The sequence below is a fragment of the Fringilla coelebs genome, assembly GCF_963513975.1.
Source record: "Fringilla coelebs genome assembly, chromosome: 3".
NCBI lineage: Eukaryota > Metazoa > Chordata > Aves > Passeriformes > Fringillidae > Fringilla > Fringilla coelebs.
The window spans coordinates 76611661-76635343 of NC_140030.1; the positions used below are offsets into that span (position 1 = coordinate 76611661).

The 23683-nt window shown below is 36.0% G+C and overlaps 1 protein-coding gene across 3 annotated transcripts in view; it reads right to left on the reverse strand.

Annotated features, from left to right (window-relative positions):
- Positions 1 to 1847: 1847 nt before the first annotated feature.
- QKI (QKI, KH domain containing RNA binding) overlaps positions 1848 to 23683 on the reverse strand; it is a 149787-nt gene continuing 127951 nt past the window's right edge. Inside the window, exons 5-8 of one of the 3 annotated variants that reach the window (XM_084203690.1) lie at positions 18045 to 18132; positions 15418 to 15714; positions 12683 to 12757; positions 1848 to 7963 (exon numbers count right to left, since the gene is read on the reverse strand). In XM_084203690.1, the coding sequence (XP_084059816.1) occupies positions 7947 to 7963; positions 12683 to 12757; positions 15418 to 15714; positions 18045 to 18132 (477 nt within the window). In that variant the 3' untranslated portion in view covers positions 1848 to 7946. Of the gene's footprint in view, positions 7964 to 9378; positions 13529 to 15417; positions 15715 to 18044; positions 18133 to 23683 lie in introns of those variants that run through there. The other 2 variants (XM_084203691.1, XM_084203692.1) reach the window with 2 other exon arrangements.

Below are 23683 nucleotides of genomic sequence, written 5' to 3' on the forward strand. Positions count from 1 at the left end.
ACACTGAACATACTGTGACAGAAATTAAGGACAAATATATACTATGCTACTTTGTGAAAACAAACAAACAAATAAAAAACCCACCTTCCTTGGGAGTTACGAATTATTTGTGATTGTTAATTTTTAGAGTTCAACTCAACAGGAACTGGCTGTCAGTTGTCTACTTTTAACTGCTTGAGAACTTCACAGGGTCACCAAGAAAACAGTTGGAATAAGTCTCTTTTTACTTTTGCTGGTAGACCTGAATGCCAACATGAAAGAGTAATTCTGACACTGCATTTTGTACTCTTTTCTATCACTGTCTCTCATTATTCTGACACTGATAATGGTTACGTTTGTACTGCCTCAAGGCAACTACAATAAGGAGCCGTCTAGTAGTATCAGGCCATCCCCCATAAACATACCAAAATACAGACAGGGCTGGTAGAATTGTGATAAAGCCTGTTGAAAAAAAAATTCTGAACTCCACACCTAGCTTTAACTTGCAGACCTATAAATGCAATTCCTAATGTGAACGTGACCACAAACAAGTATTAATGATTTGGTGCAAGAGGTAAGAAAGGTCAAGACAATTCTGCTCTCTAGGGATCCAGATGGATGAAGGAGGGGGTTTGCACAGTGCACCCAGACACAGCACAGAAGGTGAGGCTGTGCCCCCACTCCAGGCCAGGAGTTCAGGGTACAGGCAGCTGACACTCAAGAGTAACAGCAAAGATGACAAAGGCTGCTTTATCTGCTCAACTTGCACATGCCAAACAGCATCCCTACACTCTGTCAACTTCCAAGAATACTAGCTCAGATACAACTATATGCTAGTACTTTGGTGAAACACATCATAGAAGGTGTCTTCAAAGACAAATTATGCCAAATTTTTCATCCTTGGTAAGTGCAGAAGTGTACCTGAACAATGGCATTTAGCCTCTTCTCCTCTACTCTACCAGACTTCTAAAGGTGTCACACTTAACCTTATCTACTTAATTTACTTCTGAAAAAACCATTTTTTTATTTAAGCAGTGTAAAATAGAAGGAATTTTTAGCAAAGAATACCTTGGTAAAGAAACTGTCCTTAACTAAAACTAAGCATCATCACATAAATATTAAGGAAAACATAGAACACCATAATCTAGTTCTCCTACAAGGTGTGTTTCTTTCTAGGTTCACACTAGATGGGGTGGCAGACATCTTCATTTTCTACAGTAATCAGAAACTATGCCCCAAACCAATGTGTTAAAGTTACAGTAAAGTAGTACTTCTGTTTCTTATTTGCTCTGAACAATTGTAACAGTTATGCTACAAAAGTACAATATCCCCAAAATCATGTGGTTATCTTTGCGAAATTTATAGAACTGATGCATCTACAAACCCATATGCAAAAAGTGTATTTCATGTTGATGATATATAATGCATTTTCCTTCATTTACAGTTACAAACAACAGCATATGCAATAAGAAACTGTTAAGCAAAATATACCCTGATAATCGGACGACCATGAAAGTTTAAGCCTCTTCAACAATTCACATCTTTCATAACACTGCTAGAAGCATTGATGAAAATTTAAATGTGAAAAATGTACATTCTTTATTCTGCGGTTTAGATACAGAATAAAATTTAACTTTTCAGAAAATAAAACTATAGCTACAGCTTTGAGAGCTGTCAGTTTTCTTTTGAGGATAAAGTACATGCACTTTTTCCAGTTACTTTATTGCACATAATGTACAGTCATAAATGGTGTTTATTTACATGTGTTCTGGCAACGTCCATGCTTGCTTTTCCCCTCAGAATACATTACTTTGCACAAACAAAACCTTAAATGTTTCACACAAACTGCCATAGTACAAGTCAAAGCATATATGTATATATGTCGCTTTATTGTTGCTGTATTTCAATTATTCTACTAAGAGTTTCAGATCTCAGTTAATCTTTGCCTTGGGAGGCAGACTCCTCCCAGTTAGTCTCTTGACAAAGACGGACACCCGAACTGCAGGCACCAAGAAATTAGGACTGCAGCCTGCAGTGCCTAAGCCCCAGCCCCTATGCACCACCTGCAATTAGTGAGCAGGCACAGAGAAGGAAGAGCACTGTACTTTCGTTAACCAGTTTGATTCAACATTGATTACCACGTGTTAATGTTATGGGTCATGTGTTATTTGGATAGTGTTTTAGAAAAAATGTATCAAACATATTAAAACATAACAGAAATTCTGGGAACAGTTATGTACTTCCAGCCCTAGGAATGTGTTACTCAGATTCCATTCTGTACAATGTACTATTTCTGATAACTGGTATTTTTATCCAGACACAAAGAACTCAGTTTCATATACTCATGTTTCCCCCAAGTTAATTTCTTAATCGATGGTAACACACTTCAATGTTTCCCTGCATTTTCAGGGCAGAAAACCTTTTAGTGGTCCCCCTCATGGAGTATATATAATGTGGTAATAAACCTTTTGCTACATGTAGATTTTGGAAACCCTTTTAAAAGGTATATTCAAATAAAAGATCTGTATTGTCAGTATACTGAACATGTGCTCATTAAAAGTAACTTAAGGATGTTCTTGAAGGCACTTAATAATATGCACAAAAATACTCTTGAAGAAACCAAATTTATAATTTGGTACCACTTAAGATGTGAACAGCATTGCTCAGATTTTAAAGTCTAGATGATATTTTTGTTTATATTCTCACCTACAAAAAAATATTTACCCTAAGATAAATCCCACTTTATTGGATCAAAGAGCAATTATCTAATTGTCTTGAATGTATGACCTTTCAAACATTAAGACAATTTAATCTCAGAATGATAAGGGAAAAAAAAGAAGCTAACTTCAGTTATTTAGCAATACTGAAGTCATCCTCAAATTCAGTGATAATAACAGTTCGTACCTTTCCTGTAAGCAGGCAAAGTATAAAATAGTTAAATTTTCAGATAGGCACTCAGGTAAATTGAGAAATACCTTTGGCAGGCAACAATAATGAATATATTATTTTGATTTTAGAGTTTTCCTAATTTTTTCTGTCCTTCAGCTTTAAAGTATTACAAAATTTACAGCAACTTCGACTACTGCATATACTGAAGAATGAGATGAAAATGCACTGTGGACAAAGAATAACAGTAGTTAACATCTATTGATAAAAACACAAAATAATATTACAGAAAAGCAGTAGTTCTGGAAATAGAAGTATTTTTCAATATAAAAACATTAAAGTTTTGTTCCATCTGAATAGTTTCACCTATACTGGACAGAGTACTTCACCAAACTATGTGTGTGCTTCTGATAAAATTCTTTAAGAATATAAATTATTTGCTCAGTAATGACACTTGTTCCATTATCCAGTCAAAAGGTCCTGGTATTATCTGTTAAAAATAGCTATATTCTTATCATCTGCCTGTGGCTGAGTTTTAGGATAGCAACATGATCTGTTAAATTAAAAAGGAAAATTCTGCACAAGTGAAACTATTCAAAATGAATTAGTATTTCATCTCTACCTACAATTTTTGTAAAACAAAGAACTACATGCCATTAGAAAACTAACAAATGTCATCAAAGCTAGACTATTTTTCTCCATAAAACAAAGATGCATAAAATTTTAATTACTAGCAATACTGTGAGAACTCTATTTATAAAGTTTTATATTGCATGTATTTCAAGATAAATAGTTTGAAAAGTCATAAATTAAAGGAGGAATTTGAACAGATTCAGACTCCTCATCTGAATTTTTACTATCTACAGGAAAAAAAAGGACTTTCAGGAAGAAAACTGTTGACATCTGAAAAGTTATCAACATTGAGGAGATCCCTCAACATTAACAGTAATTACTGCCCACTCAAGGTTACAAATCTAGAACTACTTGGGAAATGTAAAGGAGCCTCAGTCAGTGTAGCTCTAAGAAAGGGGAAGCATATCTGTAAAAATATTTGCATAGATGTACATTCAAAACAGCATTTTCACCATTTCAATTCCCTGCACTCATGTTGCTCCAGTCATCCACAGGGATAAAGATCACATAAAGGCAGCTCTGGAATTTGAAATGAATGTTGCTTGGTAATTTAGTGAAAGGTGTATTTTTGTACTTTCTGCAGTCACTAGGAAAAGATCCAGTCTGACCTTTGGCTTCCAGAAGTTGTACTCCCCTGAGCTAGGCAATACTGATAGACTTCAGCAAAAGTACGAAAAAATAAAGTTACTTGAAACAGCGTGGTATAAATAAGGCACTTTTGCCAAAGGAAACCCCCAGGTTTTGTGTTTCAATTGTTTCAGCAATTCTATCCAGAAATATTTTGTGCTTAGAAACATCACGTGATGCAACAGTGAATCAGGTGCCAAAACCAACAAATCACAAATTACTGTGCAATTAACTGCAACCTCTGAATGGTTCAACAAAGAATCAAACTGGTTTCTGTACACCGTCACAATTTACCAATACACTGGCATCTTTTGCTCTTTTGCTGCGAGCCAACAATAATTATTTTAGAGAAGGAAAAAGAAAGTGTGGAATTAGTAATGCAGATGCTGAAAGGCAAGTGGCAAGACTCTACAAGAAGAATGCCTCAAAAACGCTACTTTGTTCCCATTTCTACTGGCACCTATTCCCCAAGGTAAAAGGCCAGAATGACCAAAGCCAACTTAAAAGTAGTGTGCAGAATGTCAGCTGACAAACAACATAAAAACAAGTCACGTTGTGTTATCTGTGGTCACGTTCTTCAGGGTTAGTCCAGTAACTCGACTTTACATTCTTCCGTCTTTATTTGTTTATTTTAATTAAACATGTAATGGTTAATAAACAGACATAATCCAGAGTTAGTAGGTTGGTATTATAACATTTATTAAAATAATGCTATGGGTTAATAGAAACAGCAAAGAACCAAAGAATTAAAATGCAAGCTATGTAAAAACCCAACTAAAACCCAAATATGTCTAATGTATTCATCCAGTAGCTAACTAAAAGCCCAAGAAAGACAACACTCCCAATATAATAAAGTACTGCAAAACAATTGGCAATTTTTCAGTTATCAAAATTGTGGGTTTTGCATTTTGTATCCTTTTTTCTCAATCAGGAAAAAAATTCTTTTGAATGTTATATAACATACATATAAAACAAGATAGAAAAATACATTATAAACTTGTAACAATGGCTGTAAATACATTATCTTACATGTTTCTCATAGGCAATAGGTTGGTTATGGTACATACATAGCATGAAACTACTAAGATAATAAAGAATAGACAAATACATGTCATCTGTACGGTTACATACAAGCGACACTCCCATCTACCCACTCTAAAAAAATTACATAATACTGTCAGAAAGAAGTCTTAAAACTACTTATTTTAATAAAGAAAAAGTCATTAAAGAATGATAATACTGAGAACCAAGGCATTCAGAGATTTCAAAAGTCATGCTTTTTTTTTAAGCTGATCCAAAATTTTGTCAACTAAGTTTTCAGAAGTTTGTTCAGAGCAAACATTACTTTCACATGTCACACATCTATTCCATACACTTCCCCTCCCCCCCAGTAAAAGACCTTTGATAAATGTCTAAAATGTCCAGGTTTTATCATAGTTGAGATGAAACTGGATCAAATACTGGTATTGTTTTAGCAAATCTCTCTTCAAATGTTTGAGTGTCGCAAGTTTATTCAACCAACCAACCAAAATAAAATCAAAATGGCACAGCATATACTGTAAATAAAACCAACACAACTGTATGTGTAACAGGAAGACAAAGCTGGTGGCACAATAAACAAAAATCTAGCTGAATACGAAAGGATGAATGTCTATTGCATAGTAAATAAACTGATAATTATTTCCAGGTGAGACAAGATGTTAGATGAGGTCACCATGCAGGTGCTTAAAAATGTAAGCCCTCTTAGCTTACTATTGACCTTTCATTTGGAAGCTGTGAAGATTTGCAGGAGGAGAATAAGTTGACAAGAGGGGAGTAAAATCATCACCTGATATTTGCCAAGTTTAGTACTGAGCCCCGCAATGTAACGCTTAATGTTTTCAGAATTAAATACTGTGCGTTCAACAGCTTCAGCTCTTGCAGCTGCCCAGCTATTCGGACCTCATGTAGAAACAAGGGTTAAAAGTAAAGTATAGCTGGACTTCAAATGGCTGAAGTCCCTCTCCTGCTTATCTTTTCAGGAAAAGCCAAGGGGCCAGATCTAACAATGGTCAAAGACGAGCTGAAAAGTAAAGCAACTTGGGTGCTGTTTGCCACTGCAGGAGCTGTTCCTGGAAACTGGGACGTGCTCAGTCACTGACTGAAAACTGGCTAAGCACTTTCAGTTTCATTATCTGCAGAACATCCGTTTTCTGGGTGATGCCAAAGCCTACTACAGTTGATGCAATATTTATTTCAACCAGAATCAAGAAAACTCCTCTCCATCCCTGAACAAAAATGACGTAACTTCCAGCTCTACAAACATTTGTCAGCTAATAATCTCCTTTAGCATGAGACAGTCTGTATCACAGAACCCTTTGGTTTACGTTGCACAAGTACGGCATTTGCTATGATTAAAAAAGTAGAGTGGCTGAAATAATAATGGGCTGGTTTGATGAAAACTTAGCAAATACTTCACTTGATGAGATTTTGGCAAAGTCACATCACACTAGTATGGCAAAAATCAGGTAATTAATATGGTCAACTCATCATTTGTCTTCCCTCACAGCTTCTTTCACATACTGGGCGACTGAGTGGCATGCAGTAACTTGTCTGAGGGAGAAGCTGATTATAACAAGACATTTGACTAAATGACCATGAAGAAAATAAGGCACTTCCTTTTCTTTAGACTTATTCCAATACTTAAAAAATAAAAAAGAAAGACTAAAAGGCTCTTTTGGTCTTTTGTTTCTTGACAACCACCAGAAAAAATCATTTAATGAAATAAAGGGTTTCTTTGTTCTTTTTTTCTTTTTTTATAACACTTGAAAGTATAAAATGCTACATTTCCAAAAATATATTTTTTTTCTGCACCAGCACCCTTGTATAGTAAAAGTATCTACTTTTTTGTTCATTTTGTTTCAATGCACTACACTTTATCTACATTTCATTACATGTATACAGCAAATAGGCAAGCATGGCTTTTACATCCTTAATGAAATTTTTTCTATACAGGGAGGTTTAAAAAAAATATTTGAACAGTTTGCCCAGTAATGTGACACATAATGCATGTACCTTGTTCTCATGTAATCTTCCAAGGAGATTAAAATATGGTTAAAACAATTTAAACTTGTATTTCGCTTTAATAGTGTTGCTGTTTTGTTCTCTGCATTAATGTAGTTCTGAAAAGTCATTGTAATCTGCATTTCATGGCACACTTTCCTTTAAAACGTCCAATTTGGCAGGCAATAGAAAAAAGGCTGCAACATCTGCCCTTTGAGGGCACTGGTAGTGACTAAACAGCATATCAAATTTTGAATACTTTTTGGAATCCCTTCCCCAATGACATCCCTGACCAAAGGTTCATGCATGATGCATCATCACACAGTACATTCAGAGAGAGCTTTGACTTTTTTTTTTTTTTTTTTTTTTTTTTTTCTGAGAAGAAAAATATTCCTAGAAGTCTCTCACAGTAACTGCCTCTGTCATTGGGTAGTTAAGGGACATCTGTCTCCATCTCGTGCGAGGCCTCCTTACCGTTCGCTTGGGGCGGGACACTAGAGGATGATCAGTGCGGAGGGATGAGTTGGACCTTATTGCTTTACTACTATTCAGTGCAGGTTCTAGAACCACTTTCACCCAAACAGGAGAACAACAAAAAGCGGAGTTGGAGGACAACAATTTCTTTGTCTGTTTTGTTAGATGGTAAGACGAACGGACAAGTGCCCCAGCTCGCTGCACTGAAGACAGGCAAGCAAAGGCGTTTACCAGTTAACTGATCAGCAGGCAGGCATGGTCAGGTCATCATTGGGTGAAGAGTTCAGAGGTCAGAAGGTCATAGGTTAGTTGCCGGTGGCGGCTGGGTGGTTAGAAACAAAAATAAAAAAAAAAATAAAAAAAAACAAAAACAAAAAAAAGAAAGAAAAGATAGAGAAGAGATTAGTTCCAGCTAGTGACGGCTTAATGACAACATGAAAACTAATCACAACTAATAAAAAAAACAAGCATGTTTAATTCTGACATACTGATCGACACCATCTACAGAATGCAATAAAATCATGACAGCCCTCCATCATGATTTGGACACGTGAAGGAGAAGCCCACTCCCACAAAACCGGTTAACAGGAGAAATAGAGATAAAATATGACTAACGACTAATGGTTAGTAGCAGTCGATGAAGGAAATTGGAAAACAAAAAACGATGAACAGTTTCTGAACTGGGTAGAAGATTTCTGGAACAACAGTCAGTGCACAGCATCAGTATCTGACTGCTATTAAGCATTAGTACCTCCCCAGGTGCAAGCATTAAAGCAACTATTAATGATGGATGTGATTATTAATAACTGGTTGTTAAAAGAATGGAGTCATCTAAGGAATTCTGGACTTAGAGAAACAATTTGGTTCAACAAACTATGGGCCAAACAAAGGGTTTTTGTTCAATAAATTTTTTATTGCCTTTCATTTATTCTATTTACAAACAACATGGAATTTCTTGGCCTCATGATACAAAGCAGTACTATAAACTGTAGTCTAGCAACGTAGGCATCATCGTGGAAACCAGGAAAACGCTCAGCCTGCTACTATAGCTAGCATTTTCCCGTTCGAAATACTATTTTACACATATAGGACACTTATAAAATGCACTTGCATGTAAACACTGTAGAAGTCCTGCCATTTTAAAGTCTATACTTAAAAAGCTCTAAGTACATGAAAAAATAGAGAAAATATCTAATTGATACTAATAAGGCATTTTAAAACTACAAACAGCTCTCTTTATTCATTTTCAAAGCTAATACTCTGCAAATACAATAAAATCTGACATTTCATATACATTCCTGCTTTATATTTTTATATTTTAAAAGAAGCCACCTGTAAATACTATTTTCTTTTGCAAAAAAAAAAAGGAAAAAAGAAAAAAACCCAACAAAACAAACAAACAAAAAAAACAAACCCAAAACCACAAACAAATTACAGTAAAACATAAAAAAGTTCTCAAGTGGAAAGTTATCATTCCCAATGTTCTTGAGCTATTCCTTCTTTAATCATTCTCTCGCATTCTCCTTCACCAAACTTGGTCCACTTAACAGTAGTATAATTTTTTTATTTTTTTTTTAAGACTCATTCAACAGCTTAATTAGAGCTAATAAATTCTGAGGTTGATAAAAGTTTCTGTACTGTTGCCACTTTGACTAAGGCAGAGGAGATGAAAGTGAGAAAGATATTCAGTGCAAAGTCAGATTTGTGCCATTACATAAATGAAGTCCAGTAGGTGTAATATTCACAGATACCATCGGTTTCACAATCTTTCTTGTGGGTTCATTTACTTTCACAAAATAAAAGTGGCCTATCATTTAGGATACAGTTCATAACACTACAAAAAATTACTACTGTAACATAAATGAGACCAAACGCTCCCTGAATTTTTTTTCAGAATAATGCTAAACGGGATTTGTTTAAATTATAACAGCTGTTTCAAAAAGAAGAAAAAATAAAAATAAATATTTTATGTGGCACAATCTTACCACTTTACAGGTATACTAGAAACAGACTCTTAAAGCATTTTGATACTCATTACAATTTTGATTAAAAGGTATTAAAATTTATATATAAATTATGTGAAAATTGGTTTGGATAAAACATTTGAGAAAATTCTCAGCATTAATATTTCTTGTGGAGTTTAAAATCAAAGCAATCTACCTTTAAAAAATACCAGGACACCTGTGATACATCCTCTGCCAAGTCTCTGGCCTTCTACAGTACACACAGGTTTGTCAACTGTGCAACACCATTTACAGTTTATTACAATTAAATCAGTCAGTCTCTCTGTTATATGAATCAAATTCAATTTTGTATTATTTATAAACTGGGGGTTTATTCTGAGTTAAAATGAGCTATATTTTCCAGCCCTTCACCAATTCTAGATGCTTAGTTGCAAAACATGTACACATTTGGGGATTCTTGCTTTAAATGCAGTGCTTATGTCTGGAAAAACAACCCAAACCCCAACAAAAAAATCAAAATTATGCAAAGAATAAAAACTACTTAAAAAATGAATGCAGTAGTACTACAAAATCATCTGAGAGTCAATTTAGAATTTTAAAAAAACCCAAAAAACCCACCAACTTTAGACCCGATGAATGCAAAGACAGATTTAGTGACACCGAACTACGTAAAAAAAATTTTCCACATTGAAAAAAAAAGTATTTCGGTTTGCTGACATTGTTTTTTGTGGCCATAGCTATAGAATTATCCTGGTGACAGAACAGCCAGATAGGTGAATATGGAAAATACTGACAGTATTTTAATTCTACAGTATAATTTTAGTACATTAAAAAAAATTAATGCTGAACAAAGTTGTCACCAAAACCGTTTGTGTGAGACTTTTAGATACGTGCAGTGATAACCTAGGATTTAAAATTCAAAATACAATGAAGTTCAGCTGTAAAATTAACTGGGATTATTTAGATAAGACTTTAAGATAATGTTTTCCTGAAATATCAGCATGGTTTTCCTAAGAGAGAGGTATGCATGACTTATTCCACAGGAAAAAGACATGTATTTATTTATCTACTGAAGACAGTGGGTTTTCAGTATTGTTAGAAATGAATGCTGGTTTATCATAAAATGGTGGTATTTTAAAAGAGGGTGAAATTATGCCAATAATTAATTTAAATTACTTTAAAGTGACCCAGATGAAACATCAAGGCCCTTCCAAAAATACTTAAAATCCATGTTAAGCAAACATTACAATGATAAACTACGAAACGGTATTTTCTCCATGAAAACACCCCTATCCCCACTTTATCAGTGTATTTACTAGTTGTCTCAGGTAAATAGCTAATTACTAAAAAGGTAGCCACGAAGCCATGTCTGTCACCTGAAACTGTCACTGCAGATCATGAAGCATCATTAGCAAAAAACTGTTTTTTGCAACATCAGGTCAAATTTTCAAAGACAACCAAATCCTTATCACCAATTTCTCTTGACTGAGACAGAAAAAAAATAAAAAAGGAAATATTAAAACCAATTTTCTTTTTTACTCTCTCTCTCTTTTTTTGTTTGGAAACATGGGCTGTGACATTAAACTGATTACATCCTGTTGCCCCACTGAAGAGTTATCAAGAAATGAGAACGAGCCAATGGGCTGCAAGTAGTGGGCAGTGATATAAAACAATCTTACAGAAAACTGTAATAGTGTCCTGTATCAGCTTTACGCTTTCTGCAAAGCCTATCATATCAAAGATAAAAATGTTACATAAATATAGCAAATATCCAGGAGGGCCCTGTCAACTGTATTGACCAGAATCTGTATTCTCTCTGGTAGTTAATTTATGGAAGGTCGTGAGAAGTGTGGTCAATGTTAGGAGATGTCAGATCTGTCACTGGAATTTGGCTTTTGAATACTACAATATAATGGAAATCTGCACAACACTGATTTGGGTGAGAGCAGAATAATAATACTTGGCACATAATGCTTTGCATCCTCAAAGCCCTGTACAAAACAAGAACCCCCACAACATCCCTGTGAGGTAGGGAAGTATTATTATCCTTATGTGACCAATGGGAAACCATACACAGAGAGATTAAATGACTTGCTGAAAACCACAGTGAGTCAGCAGCAGGGATGGGATAAGAATTCATCCCCCACACTGCTTCCTAGCCAATGTCAATAAACCGAAAATATCAGTTTTCTCAATTAGCTTAAACACTTCATTCAGGGGTCCAAAGGCATGACAATCGAGTAACAGGAGAAAAATGAAGATTTACTTTCCATTCAAGGGTTAAAGAGAGATGCCCAAATATTGGATGTCATCTCACCAACAGGTCTTCAAAAGTTGTTTCTCCTTCAGATTACACATTTTAGCAGCAAAAGGCAAATACCAAGAAACAGATTTTGGAAAAAAAACCCAAAACCAAACAAAAACCAAAACAACCAAAACACCCTCCCTTCCCCTACCCATACTAATTCAAACTCAAACAACTTTTGAAGTTATCTTCACAGCCCTTACCTTTCTGAATTCAGTTAGGTATCTGAGAACATGCATCCTCCTCATAATATACAGTACAGTGGCTCAAAAGTTTATTGGAAAAAAAGGAATCTAAATCTTCAGATTTCTCCAAACACAGACAGGAGGCATTTATTCCTTTACTTCTTTCTCATTAAGCAACCATCCATTCATTTTGTTTTGCAACACCAATCTGATATTTCCACGCCAATTAAAAGAATGAACCGGGGGTGGGGAGGAAGAGGGGAACACGACCAAATTAATTATTGCAGCACTGATTTCATAGCGTTTCCTGATGCAGATAGATGTTTCATTTTCAAAACTCAATCAGTTATAGAATTTCTGTTAAATATATCCAAGTATATATATTTAATTGAGCTGGGAAAGCCAAGTTTAGAATTTTTTTTTAAAACTGCAAGCATTCCCAAAGCTTTAAAATATTAACTGTCCAGGTTTTCGAGAAAATCATGAATGGGTCAAGACCGGGTATTTGGTTAACCAGCTGTGGTGTTGCAAATCTCATGTACACTCAAAGCACTTCTTACAAACAAGAACTGCAGAACTAAACTAACCTCGGTCTGCGGTCACAATCCTTTGGTAAGGATGGACACGCATATCGTGCCTTCGAACTTTAGTAGCCACCGCACCTAGTTAAATTGCAATTACCAAGACAAAGTTAGAAAACATTCACAGAAAACATTAACAGCAGGTTTATCAAAATGGATTTAAATGATCATTAACTACAAAAGTTCATTTTAAGAAAAGCAACAAGTTAAGGCACAGTAGTTTCAAATCTTAATCTTAAAAAGGAGTTTATCTGTGCAGATTAATATTGCATTTATTTTAAACATCCTGGCCTTAACCTGTTTAATCCATTCATTTACAATCCCAAAATTACAGTATTTCATGAAATCTATTAGACCCAAGCACATTTAAGCTTTACTAGTCACATATTCACTGAAGTGCCTTTCTTGCAGCAGGACTATTTTAAATAATGCCATCTTTAATACTGACAATTATTTGCTAACCTTAAGATCACTTCCAGTTCTACCACAAAAAAAAAGTTTTAAAGCAATTCTTCAAGCCTACAGATTGTGATTTTAAACTTTAAGTCAATAAGTATGAACTGCAATGAATTAGGTGATTAGTAAAGCAAACACTATATAGAACACTTAGCAGTCAGTATACTACTATACACTCATAAATTACAGCTACTCTGTAATAGTAGGACCTAATCCAAATTAATAGCACTATTTTATTTTAAATCTATGTGCAAAAAAGTGCAAGTAAGTCACTGACTGCTAGGCCAAGCTTTTTTCAAGGCTGCTGAAAACTAAGCATTTGTTAAAATTCAGATCTGATGAAGGATCAGTTAAGACCGTTCTTGAATTCTTAGCCTTTCGTTGGGAAAGCCATACCTGAAGATAAAAGGAAGGGAATTCAAAGTTAGTCACCAACTAAAATTTGATCTCAACACCAACATCCCCAAAAATACTGACAGGGATGCATTTCTCTGCCATTTTTAACAGAATTATTTTAAAACATCTTAAAGGTCCACCACACAAATGGACTAAATACTATTAATGAAAATGAGCGTATAACAAAATGAAATCCAAATTTAATGCAATAAACTCTATACAACTGCTCAGATAATCGAGCAGATGAATTAAGAGTTATATATTCTAGGCAGCTAAAATGGGAGTGTGGGCTTTTTTCCCCTGCTCCCTTTTCCTTCTTTAAATAACATTTTTTTGATGAGGTGTGTTTTGGGAAATACACCTCACACAGTTGGGTCTGAGAGTATACAATAGTTTCAGATGCCATTTTAGAAGTAATTTTAATTTTTCCCTCATATCTCTTTATAGAAAATCCTGTGAGAAATCCAAGTTCCTTGCCTTGTAATAAAATTTACTCTGGAATGCTGTATTTCTTTACTTGCTATTAACTGAATTCAAAAGAGGAGCTTGCCACTAACCACTAACATCTACTTTGATGAACTCTCTAACTGTGACTTTATCCCAGGATGTACCACAACTGGACTCACAGACTCGGGGTGGAGGAGCTAGGAAGAATATTTACATGTTTGTGAGAAATTAATAAATGATAACGTTATCATATGCTCGCAGAATTTTGGCAATGGGTTAACTGACAACAACCATAAGCTGACAGACGTACTGCATACTTTTGTCTTGCTAGAATTTTTGTTATTGGTTCACTAATCCTGCAAGACAGAAGCCTGAAATACATTTTCTTTTTTATTGTACGTAATGTGGAAACATGCACGCATACAGATAACTCACCAAGTATTTGTCACGTGCAACACTGATTTTTTTTGCAATACTTTCAACAAAATATTGACTTTGAACCTTATTGTCCTGTGTTCATTAGAGATGTTTAGAATTCGTGTAAATCAATAACTGCCACTGAACAAACTAAGATCAAAGTCCTATAAAATCAACATTATGCAGCACCAAGGTCATATGCAATTCAGAACAAACTGAGTAGAAGAGATTATTTAGATTCTGAAGAGGGTAGGGAAGGAAGAAACTATTGGAACTGCTTGTTCCATATTGGCCAGTTAAGTGAATTGTCACGGCTGCTTTATCATTGTTGCCTTCACACACCAAGTCAGTGGTCTGAAATATTAGGAATGATGGACATTTCAATGCAACGTATATAAAAGAAGCCATCAGTAAAGTCGCTAATTTTATTGTCCTTTGGTGAGAACTTGGTTTGCTTTATATTCACTCACTGAAATAATTTTCTGCTCACAATATAATTTAGTGCTTTCTGACACTGATGAGAGGTTTATCAGTTGCGTACTAAATAAACAAAAACTCCAACCGAAAAAAGACTTCTCCACTCCCTCCAGTTTTGCTACTAATACGATATAGCAAAATAAGAAGCCCTCTCTTCCAAAAATTGCTGGAGGTTAATTTATGTTAAAGAGAATACAAACTGATCTGCTATTCACGGGAGCCCAGGTGACATGTAAGAGACCTCAGCTTGTATTTAGCTTTTTTCCCCCTTGCCTATGTATCTACCATCTAATATCATACAAACATGAAGACTTTATTTTTGGTAAATTTATTAATATAAACTAAGCACACACATTCAGGAATGCCGAACACATTTAAAATGTTTAAGAGCTGCACCATTTGAGCATCTCTCCTGGGTGGTTTTGACAGGCCTGAAATAAGTTTGTCGCTTCAGATTTTTTTCTTTGACCTCCATGAACCTCAACCTCGCAAACACAACAGAAGCACAAGCAACACATTCTCCAGTCATTCACGTACAAAGGTCTTACCTAATACACCACTAGGTTCAATGGGGTACTCAAGGATTGATGTAGCTGGTGCCAGCGTGTAGGGGTACTCGTATGGTGTGTAAATTAAACCGGCCTCGGGTCCGGGTGGAACTATTGCAGCGGTGGGATGAGGAGTTCCGTTTGGCATGACAGCGGTTTGTATTTGTCTGATCAAAGGCATTATGGTAGGGCCAGCTGGCGTAGGAGTACGCAGGGCAGCTGGTGGGAGAACAGGCGCAGGCCCAGTAATAATCCTTGGAGCCTGGGCTGTTGCTGCAAGAGAAAAGGCAAGGGCTGCTACAGTAAGCAAAGAAATTCAGAGGAAAGTATGGAGATAGCAGTACAAAACGTGGAAAGAATGGGAAAAAAGGGAAAAAGTAGGAAAGAAGAAAAATAAAAGGAAATCATTAGTACATGCGCTGATCACACAGTGCCAAAGCACACCATTCAAATGCAAACAGCTTTCCATTTTCCAGTGTGATTAAGTATGAACATGCAAAATAAAAAAGCCATTGTAAAACAGTGAGGTAGATTTCTCAAACAGGTTACACAGCACAAAAGCTCCATTTAGACCACGTTTCTTCATTTATGCTATCAAGACTGCATGAGACTGAGATGCATGCAGGAAATACAAGGAAAATACTATCACAATCAAATACAGAGTACAAAATTTAGTGCATCTATAGAGTCCACAGACACTCAGTTATGCAGAGCTGCTGTATGAGTCTAGAGTTTTTATGTGTCTTAAAATTGTATTTAAACATATACACAATTCCCATTTCCAGGAACAGTGAAGCTGAAGGTGACCTAGAAACATGAATTGGTTCCTCTCCTACCCTAACACGAATAAAACATGCTCAAATTTTATTTCCATATAAAATTTCACCAAGTAACATACTTCCTTTGTATTAGAAGTTCACATCGCCTTGCTTAAGTTAAAGAAAATAGGTGGTTTTTCTTTTTTAGTTTGGTTTTTCCTTGTTTGTGGTGGTCTTGTTTGTTTTCTGAAGTGGTGCTAGCACATTCAATAAAGTGTTATTTGAAGCCTGTTGGCACACCAGATGAACAATTTAAGCACTAGCACATCTGCTGGTAACAGTCAATCTTAAAGAGTTACAATTTATGTATTTCTATGCACTACTGTTGATCTACACTGATTTAATTTACTTACAGGTGGCCTGAAAAGAGAAATGCGGCAAAGTTTTTCAGATTTGAGACTGGTGCATATTTAAAATTACTTTTTATTTTTTAAACAAAAATGCTCAGATAATTAAAAACTAGTGCTCAAATATTTATACTTCCTTTCTTAAACAGAAATAAACCAGTACAGCTTCTACATCTTCAACTTTCCACTAAAATGCAAACACAGATTGAAATTGTTTTATCAAATAATGAGTATTAGTGTGGCAATCTCCAGTCAAAAAATAAATAAAAAATTCCATCTTCCCACTTACACTGATACAATAGACCAATGGGAACAGACCAGAAAAAGAAATTGCTCAAATTAATAAAAACATTTCTCTGCAAAAGTTTGCATAAATTTAAGCTATTCTGAAAGCTATTTTAATCATGAATTTGCAATAATTTAGAGACTACCATATATTTAAAACTGATCTAGCTTTAAATATCATTGTGTTCATTAGGGCTGAAAGACTTACCATTATCATTGTAGTTGTAAAAGCCCTTGCTTATGTCCCTTTTCAAATCAGAATAATTACACTGGTGTAAGCACTCTCAAATTGACCTAACTGCATTCCAACCTTTAAACATAATCAACACTGAAATGGGGACTGTGTGGAGAAACAAATTTGCAAATATCAGTAGGTCCTTAGTGAAAAGACTGATTTAACTGTGCTTACATTTGACATCTGTATCACAGCTACAACAAAAATGAACTTTTGAACAGTGTCAGCAACTATATTTTCAGGAGGAGAAATTAGATTTTAAACTGAAGAAAATAATTTGTATCACACATAATAGGTATATGCTTTCATTAGTAGGTGCGTGTAATTAATTTTCAAGTGTAAACTTGTGCACACATGCGTTTGCAAAAGCATTTTCACACAAATGTAATGGAAGTAATCGTAAAAATGGCTCATTACATCACTGATCCATGTGAACTCAGCTGTGAAATCAGTTGATGAATTGTTGGTAAAACATAACATTGGGGGTACACATGCAAGCAAGATGAAAGGAAGGAATATAATACAGAAAAATGTATTCACAGTATCCTGAATATCTGCAACATTTTAAAATTAAATCTCAAATAATAAAAATGCAAAGGAGTCTACTGTCCTTTAGATGCTTTGAGGAAAAAATTACTGTAAAATAGAAAAATCCGGCTTAAGGGTTGAGTTTTTTTTATATTATATGTATTAGTAAATATTTCAACCCATACATACTGTTAAAAAATAATGGGGACAAGAAACAAACTAAAAAACCTCGCAAACGGACATAACTTATCCCCCAAAAATCTTTTGCAACAGCTACCTACAGTTTTGCTGGGTTCTTACTGCCTTCCACTCTCCAACATAAGTTGCCACTGTACATTTTCCAAAGGTAGCTTTAATATTCAAAGCCTGCAAACACTTCTATGGCATTGACCCTTGAGCTCATGACATGCTTACGTGATTTGATGTTGGCATCTCTGTAGGTGCCATTCAGAATTGCAAGCTCCATCAGCTGCATCTTTTTAAGGCTGTCTTCTCCTTCTGCCTGCGTATGAAAAAATGAGAAGGAAGTCAGGATTATGAACTCACTAGTGCACAAGATCTAAGTGACCTAGAATAGAATTGTTCAAGTTCTAACCAAGCAAAATACCTGTTTACCATTAGTCACAGAAGCAGCAAGCTTTGTCAACTTTTCCATAAAATTAAGTGCAAGTTGCCAGTTGACTATCATTAAGACTTGTTAACAAATATCTTAAAAGAGTTTTGGAAAAGGTTCATAACATAAATTATAAAAATTAAGGATTAAAGGTTAATTGCATTTCATAGAAATCATTTAAGGAATATTTTTCTCAAATGCATGTTTATGTACTTCTAAAGGTGTCTTTAAAAAAAATTGTACTATTGGGCCATAGGACAAATAGCCATCACAAATTTTAAGCACTGCAGTTTATTGTAATTTGCTCCATTACAGTCAATACTGACTACTGGGGGGGGGGGGTGGGTGGGGCAAACAAAAAAATAAACAACAATCTTTGAGTAGCTTTCCTGACAGGATATTGACAACTGCCCTGAGGCTGAATTCCTAATTCTGGCACACGCAGATGTATTCTGATAAGGATATAACTACTATTTACACAGCACACATTACTCTTGGTTTTGCTTCAATTAAAACTACTTCCCTGAAGTTACCTACTCCATTGATATAGTGCAGATTGCATAAATATTAAGTAGCGTTCAGCAGAACAATGCTCACTTTTTCAGTTAATAATAAAACCATTTCTAGCAGCATAATTTCATTTTTAAGACCAGAGATTTTCTGATCTGTCTTTCCAAAAACACTACTATTTGTTTAGTCTACAGTCTATCGAGCAGAAAATGTGATTATGATATAGGAAACCCAAGAGGGATGGTCAACATCTACTTTAATGTTAGGTTACCACCTTGCCTCCTGTATGGAATGCCACTGCTGAAACTCTTAAGTCAGATGCATAGAAGGGCAGCTTTCCTGTGAACTGCAAAGCATTCTTCCTTTGCTAAACTGGATTTCTTACCATTTTATTTATCGAATCACACAATATTTTCCGGGTATTTGGAACAGTATTTTCCAAGTTAATGAGCTTGTTATACATACTTTACTCCCAAACTATGTATTAGTAATTTACTAAAGTCCAAGACAAAAATGGTTTTCAAATTTTATCTAAGCAAATCCAGAACTTATTGTGAGGTATGCTCAAGGGCCACGACCCCTTGCAATGGGAACTTTTAGCAGCTGATTTTTATCAACAACTCAAAAGCAATATGGTAAGATGAGCCAACACTGAATTCCTTTCAAATGTCAGAAATTGAAAGTCCCAACTGTAATACTGGCAACTTGCATAAACACCAAGATTTATGACACAGTAAACATTCAGAATATACTGAAAGTTAGATATTTTCTTTGTATGATAAATACTGTATGACAGGGCAAAGTGACAATAATACTAAAAAAGGAAATACACATTCAATGACCATATTAACTAGAAATTAATTGTACAGTTAAGTACCATGCAGAAACGTCAGACCCCATAGTCCCACAGCCCCTTTGGAATACAAAATGTGCAGATTCTAGCAATTTTAACATGACACAGAACAGATTTATAATTAATGTGCAAAATAATTTTATCTTCTTTTTAAAATAAACTATTTTTCCATTGCATCTTTGCTGGTCAATTACCTAGGCAATCATGACACAATAAAACCAATTCCAAATCTATTTCCCTATCCAGAGCTCACAAATTCTCGTCATTCTGGATATACCTTATCGAGGTTATTCTAGCAAAAAAGATTTTTTTAACACATTGATTAATCTTTCCCCTCCCCCGTAAGTTGTACTTTCTTATTTGCTTTTTGTTTGCATTCAGGTATTTATTTATTTGAAAGTGCGTAACAAGAAAACCTCCTCACAATGTCAGCTGCATCTCCCATATAGTTCCATTAATGTTACTAAAATTGCACACTTCCTCCAAATAAGACCTTCAGGAGATTGATCTACGCCATTAATGACTTTCAGTACATGCTGAATATTACACTCCACTTGCTAGGATAATTTTAGTAACCCTAATCCCAGATTTTGCACCACAATGAATATTTCCCAATATAACTATTTATAGGATAATATTTTAAGACCGAAAATATTTTTACCCTTTTGATATGGTCAGAAGAAGGAGATATAAGTTCAAGTAATCATTCTGACTGTAACATTTTCCTATTGGTCACTACTGCTTTCTATTAGAAAAGACGTTGGAATTACTAGGCTTTATGAAGTATGTTTAACAGTGGACTTAAACAAAGCAGACCAAGTCCTTAATTTTATTCTTGAGATTTACTTCTCTGGACTATGCTCAGCAGATGATAAACTTTTCTTCTATTAAACAAAACCCAAAATATAGCTTAAAGTATCCCTTTAATAACTGCATCAGTAAAAAAAATCAGAGATGGAAGGAGTGCACTCGCATTACCAGACATTAACACTGACTTCCGGTGCTTTAATTTTGAAAGCATTTATTAGATACAAAAAAACCCCCAAACTCCACCAAAAAACCCATTCCACCACTTCGAAAAACACGTGTAATGCTGACCACCAGGTCATGGTTCCGGCTCCTCCCAGAAGATGGCACTGTTTGTTGCACAATGCCACCTCAGCAGGACAAGGGTGTGCAGCACTGCTGGCACCACCCACCCTACCACTGCTGCCCAAAATCCTGCCACCCCCTCGCACCCTTCCCCTGGAACAGTCACTTGTCACCTCTCCTCATGGTGAAGTCACAGAAGCGCCCAGGACCCTCTGGGACACACTGTCGTGTCCTTCACTCTCTGGTACCAAGCCCTCCACTTGCACATCCTTCACCAAGAGCCAACCCCTCAAACTTCCAAGAGCTGCGGCAGAGCAAGGGGCACATGTTTTTCCCTGCCCTATCCTCTCACTTCTTTGCTGACAGATGATCAAATGAGGCACACGAGATCTATCTTAGCTCCAGGCATTCCTGCAGGCACTCTCTGTTAAAGCAAAGAGAGGTTGCATCAGGGATACAAAGGCAATCTCTAAAGGGACAGTACATTACCTGTACAACAGCTGCAACAAAGCTCAGTCATTTGTACCAAAAGGAAGCTACTTTGAGCAAACATCAATAAGGTCACTTAAAACCAGATTTGCATTACTAAGTTGAAGCTCAAGTGATTGACTCAAACCTCTCATCCTCTTAAATCTCCAGTGCTTTCCTCGTATTTATCATGTACAATATAACATGCAGATTAAAAAAGAAAAGCCTTAAATGGTATCTTGAAACATAATTCTTTAAATGTAAGCAACTACTTGCAAATGCTCACTGAATACAAATACAGAAGAGATGGGAGCAGTAAATCCTAACAAAACCAACTGCGCACATACACCACTGGGTGCTGTTCTGTGAACACAAAGCCTGTAGCTCCTCACAGTAGCTCAACTCTACCTGGGCTAGCAATAAATAGACCTAAAGAAGACCAAATGCCAGGGAGGACTATCATTTTAAGTAACTTGCTTTCTAATCTAATTTTCGTCAGTGTAGGATCAGAGCTGCAAGGCTCAAAACACAACAAGTGGCACCTAGAAGTCTCTGGGAAACACATCCTAAAAACACAATTTCAAACTAAACAGACAGTCCTGACCATACAAATGCCCAGTTAAAACTGTAATTGTCTTCTCTCTTTTGGGCAATACTGACAGTTTCACAAAAAAAAGAAAGCAGTTTATTATACAACTGCTATTAGTAAGAGCTTGTTTCAAGTCACGAAACGGGGAGCTTAGATAAAACACTCCAATGAATTCTTTTCATTATCAATGTCCAGGCTATACTTCAACCTCAGATATCCCAAGACCTCCAGAAAATCCTTTATTTTTAGGCACTGAAATGCCTCTGATTCTCATGTGCATACAGAACCCTAAGGAGTATCATACACTTTTTCTTATTTATACACAAAACATACATACACTAGATAAATTTGTTATCCAGGTGGAAGACAGACAGACATGCAGACTCCAAAGGTAAATGCCTTCATTGTGCAATGTCAATGAAGGACTTCAGCAGATGACAACAGTTTTCAGAGGTGAAAGGTGGACTGTTAGATTCTGTCAACTCTGAGAAGCCTGCAACAAATTACAGCAGAGAAGGAAAGAAAGATAGTATTTAAAAGATGGATCAAGTAGCAGCATTTGGGACAGAGATCCATAAACAAGACCTATAGACAGCCAGTGGCCACACTGCCCTGACATACTGCTGCTAGGCCCAAAAGGAGCATCACTGAAGCTCAGGTAATTCAGAAACCAAACAATCCACTCACTTGTGTCATAGCTGGGATACCTTATTCTGACAGGGCTTCTTGAGCCTCAATGCACAAGTCTCAAAATGCTCTCTGATTTTCATTATTACCAGGGCTGGAAGGGAAGGCTTTCAACACATTCAAGCATCAAACATAGGTGCTTTTCCCATATAATGCTCCATTTTCTTTTAAAATAACTGCTTTAGAAAATGTAACAGATACACATCTTTTTCCCTACATTCATAACAAATAGATCCTCATATTTAGGTGATGTCAATGACTTTCACTGACAGTCCAGTGAAAGCTTCCAGATGTCACGCCTTTTGGGTCACATTTTTGCAATCCTGTCACATCCCGGTACTTCAGCTGAATTCTCATGAACTGAAGTGAGCCCAGCCCTGGGAAAGGCAGCTGACAGTTTTATTATTTTGGATAAAATGCAACTAAGTCTGGCTTTGGGGACCAGTTCTTTATAAGCTGTTCCAGGGCTGTCTTTTCAGGCTCAGAGCAGGAGCAGCAAGTGGGAAGAGAAAGTGGTGGTGAAGCAAAACGATGGCCAGATCAGCCAGGAACACAGGGGCCAGAAACCCGTCTCCATCTTCCCCTGCCGACTGCAGCAGGCCTGTCCCACCAGGCTCATGGAAAGAAGGACCAGGGGCCTCAGCAGCATGACAGCACCAAAGAGCACTTGCCTGCCAAGCACCTCAGCAACCTCTCCTGCAGAGCTGCCTCCCTGCCTGCTCCACACCGCTGCTGGTTAAGCAGCAGCTCTCACCAGCAGCTTTCCTGCCACCCTTGGAGAGAACTCTTCCAGCTACCAAGCATTTTTTCCAAATCCATGCACCCTTCCACACATTTGCTTCAAGCAGAGAGAATTCTTCTAAGAACACAGTGTATTTTTCAGAATGCGTGTAAAGGCGATAAATAATTTTACATGCACTCCAAGCAGAGGACTTAGCAGTTATGGAAGAACATTATACTAATGAACAAGAATAAATACTTAAAACTCTTCTTCAAATAGAAAAGTAATTTAGAATTGCCACATAAAATAAACATAACTTTTCTACCACCTGGAAATACACCCATTAAATATGAAGACTTTAATTATTCTTTAGACTGCATACTATATCTGCATAGTATAAGCCATCTACTATTTACTAATTGAAGAGGAATTTTGGTAAAATGCAGCACTGAAATATTTTACTACCATTGATCTCTTCCTACTTATCCAGGAGGCAGTGCTGCTCCTCAGGGGTCTGTCA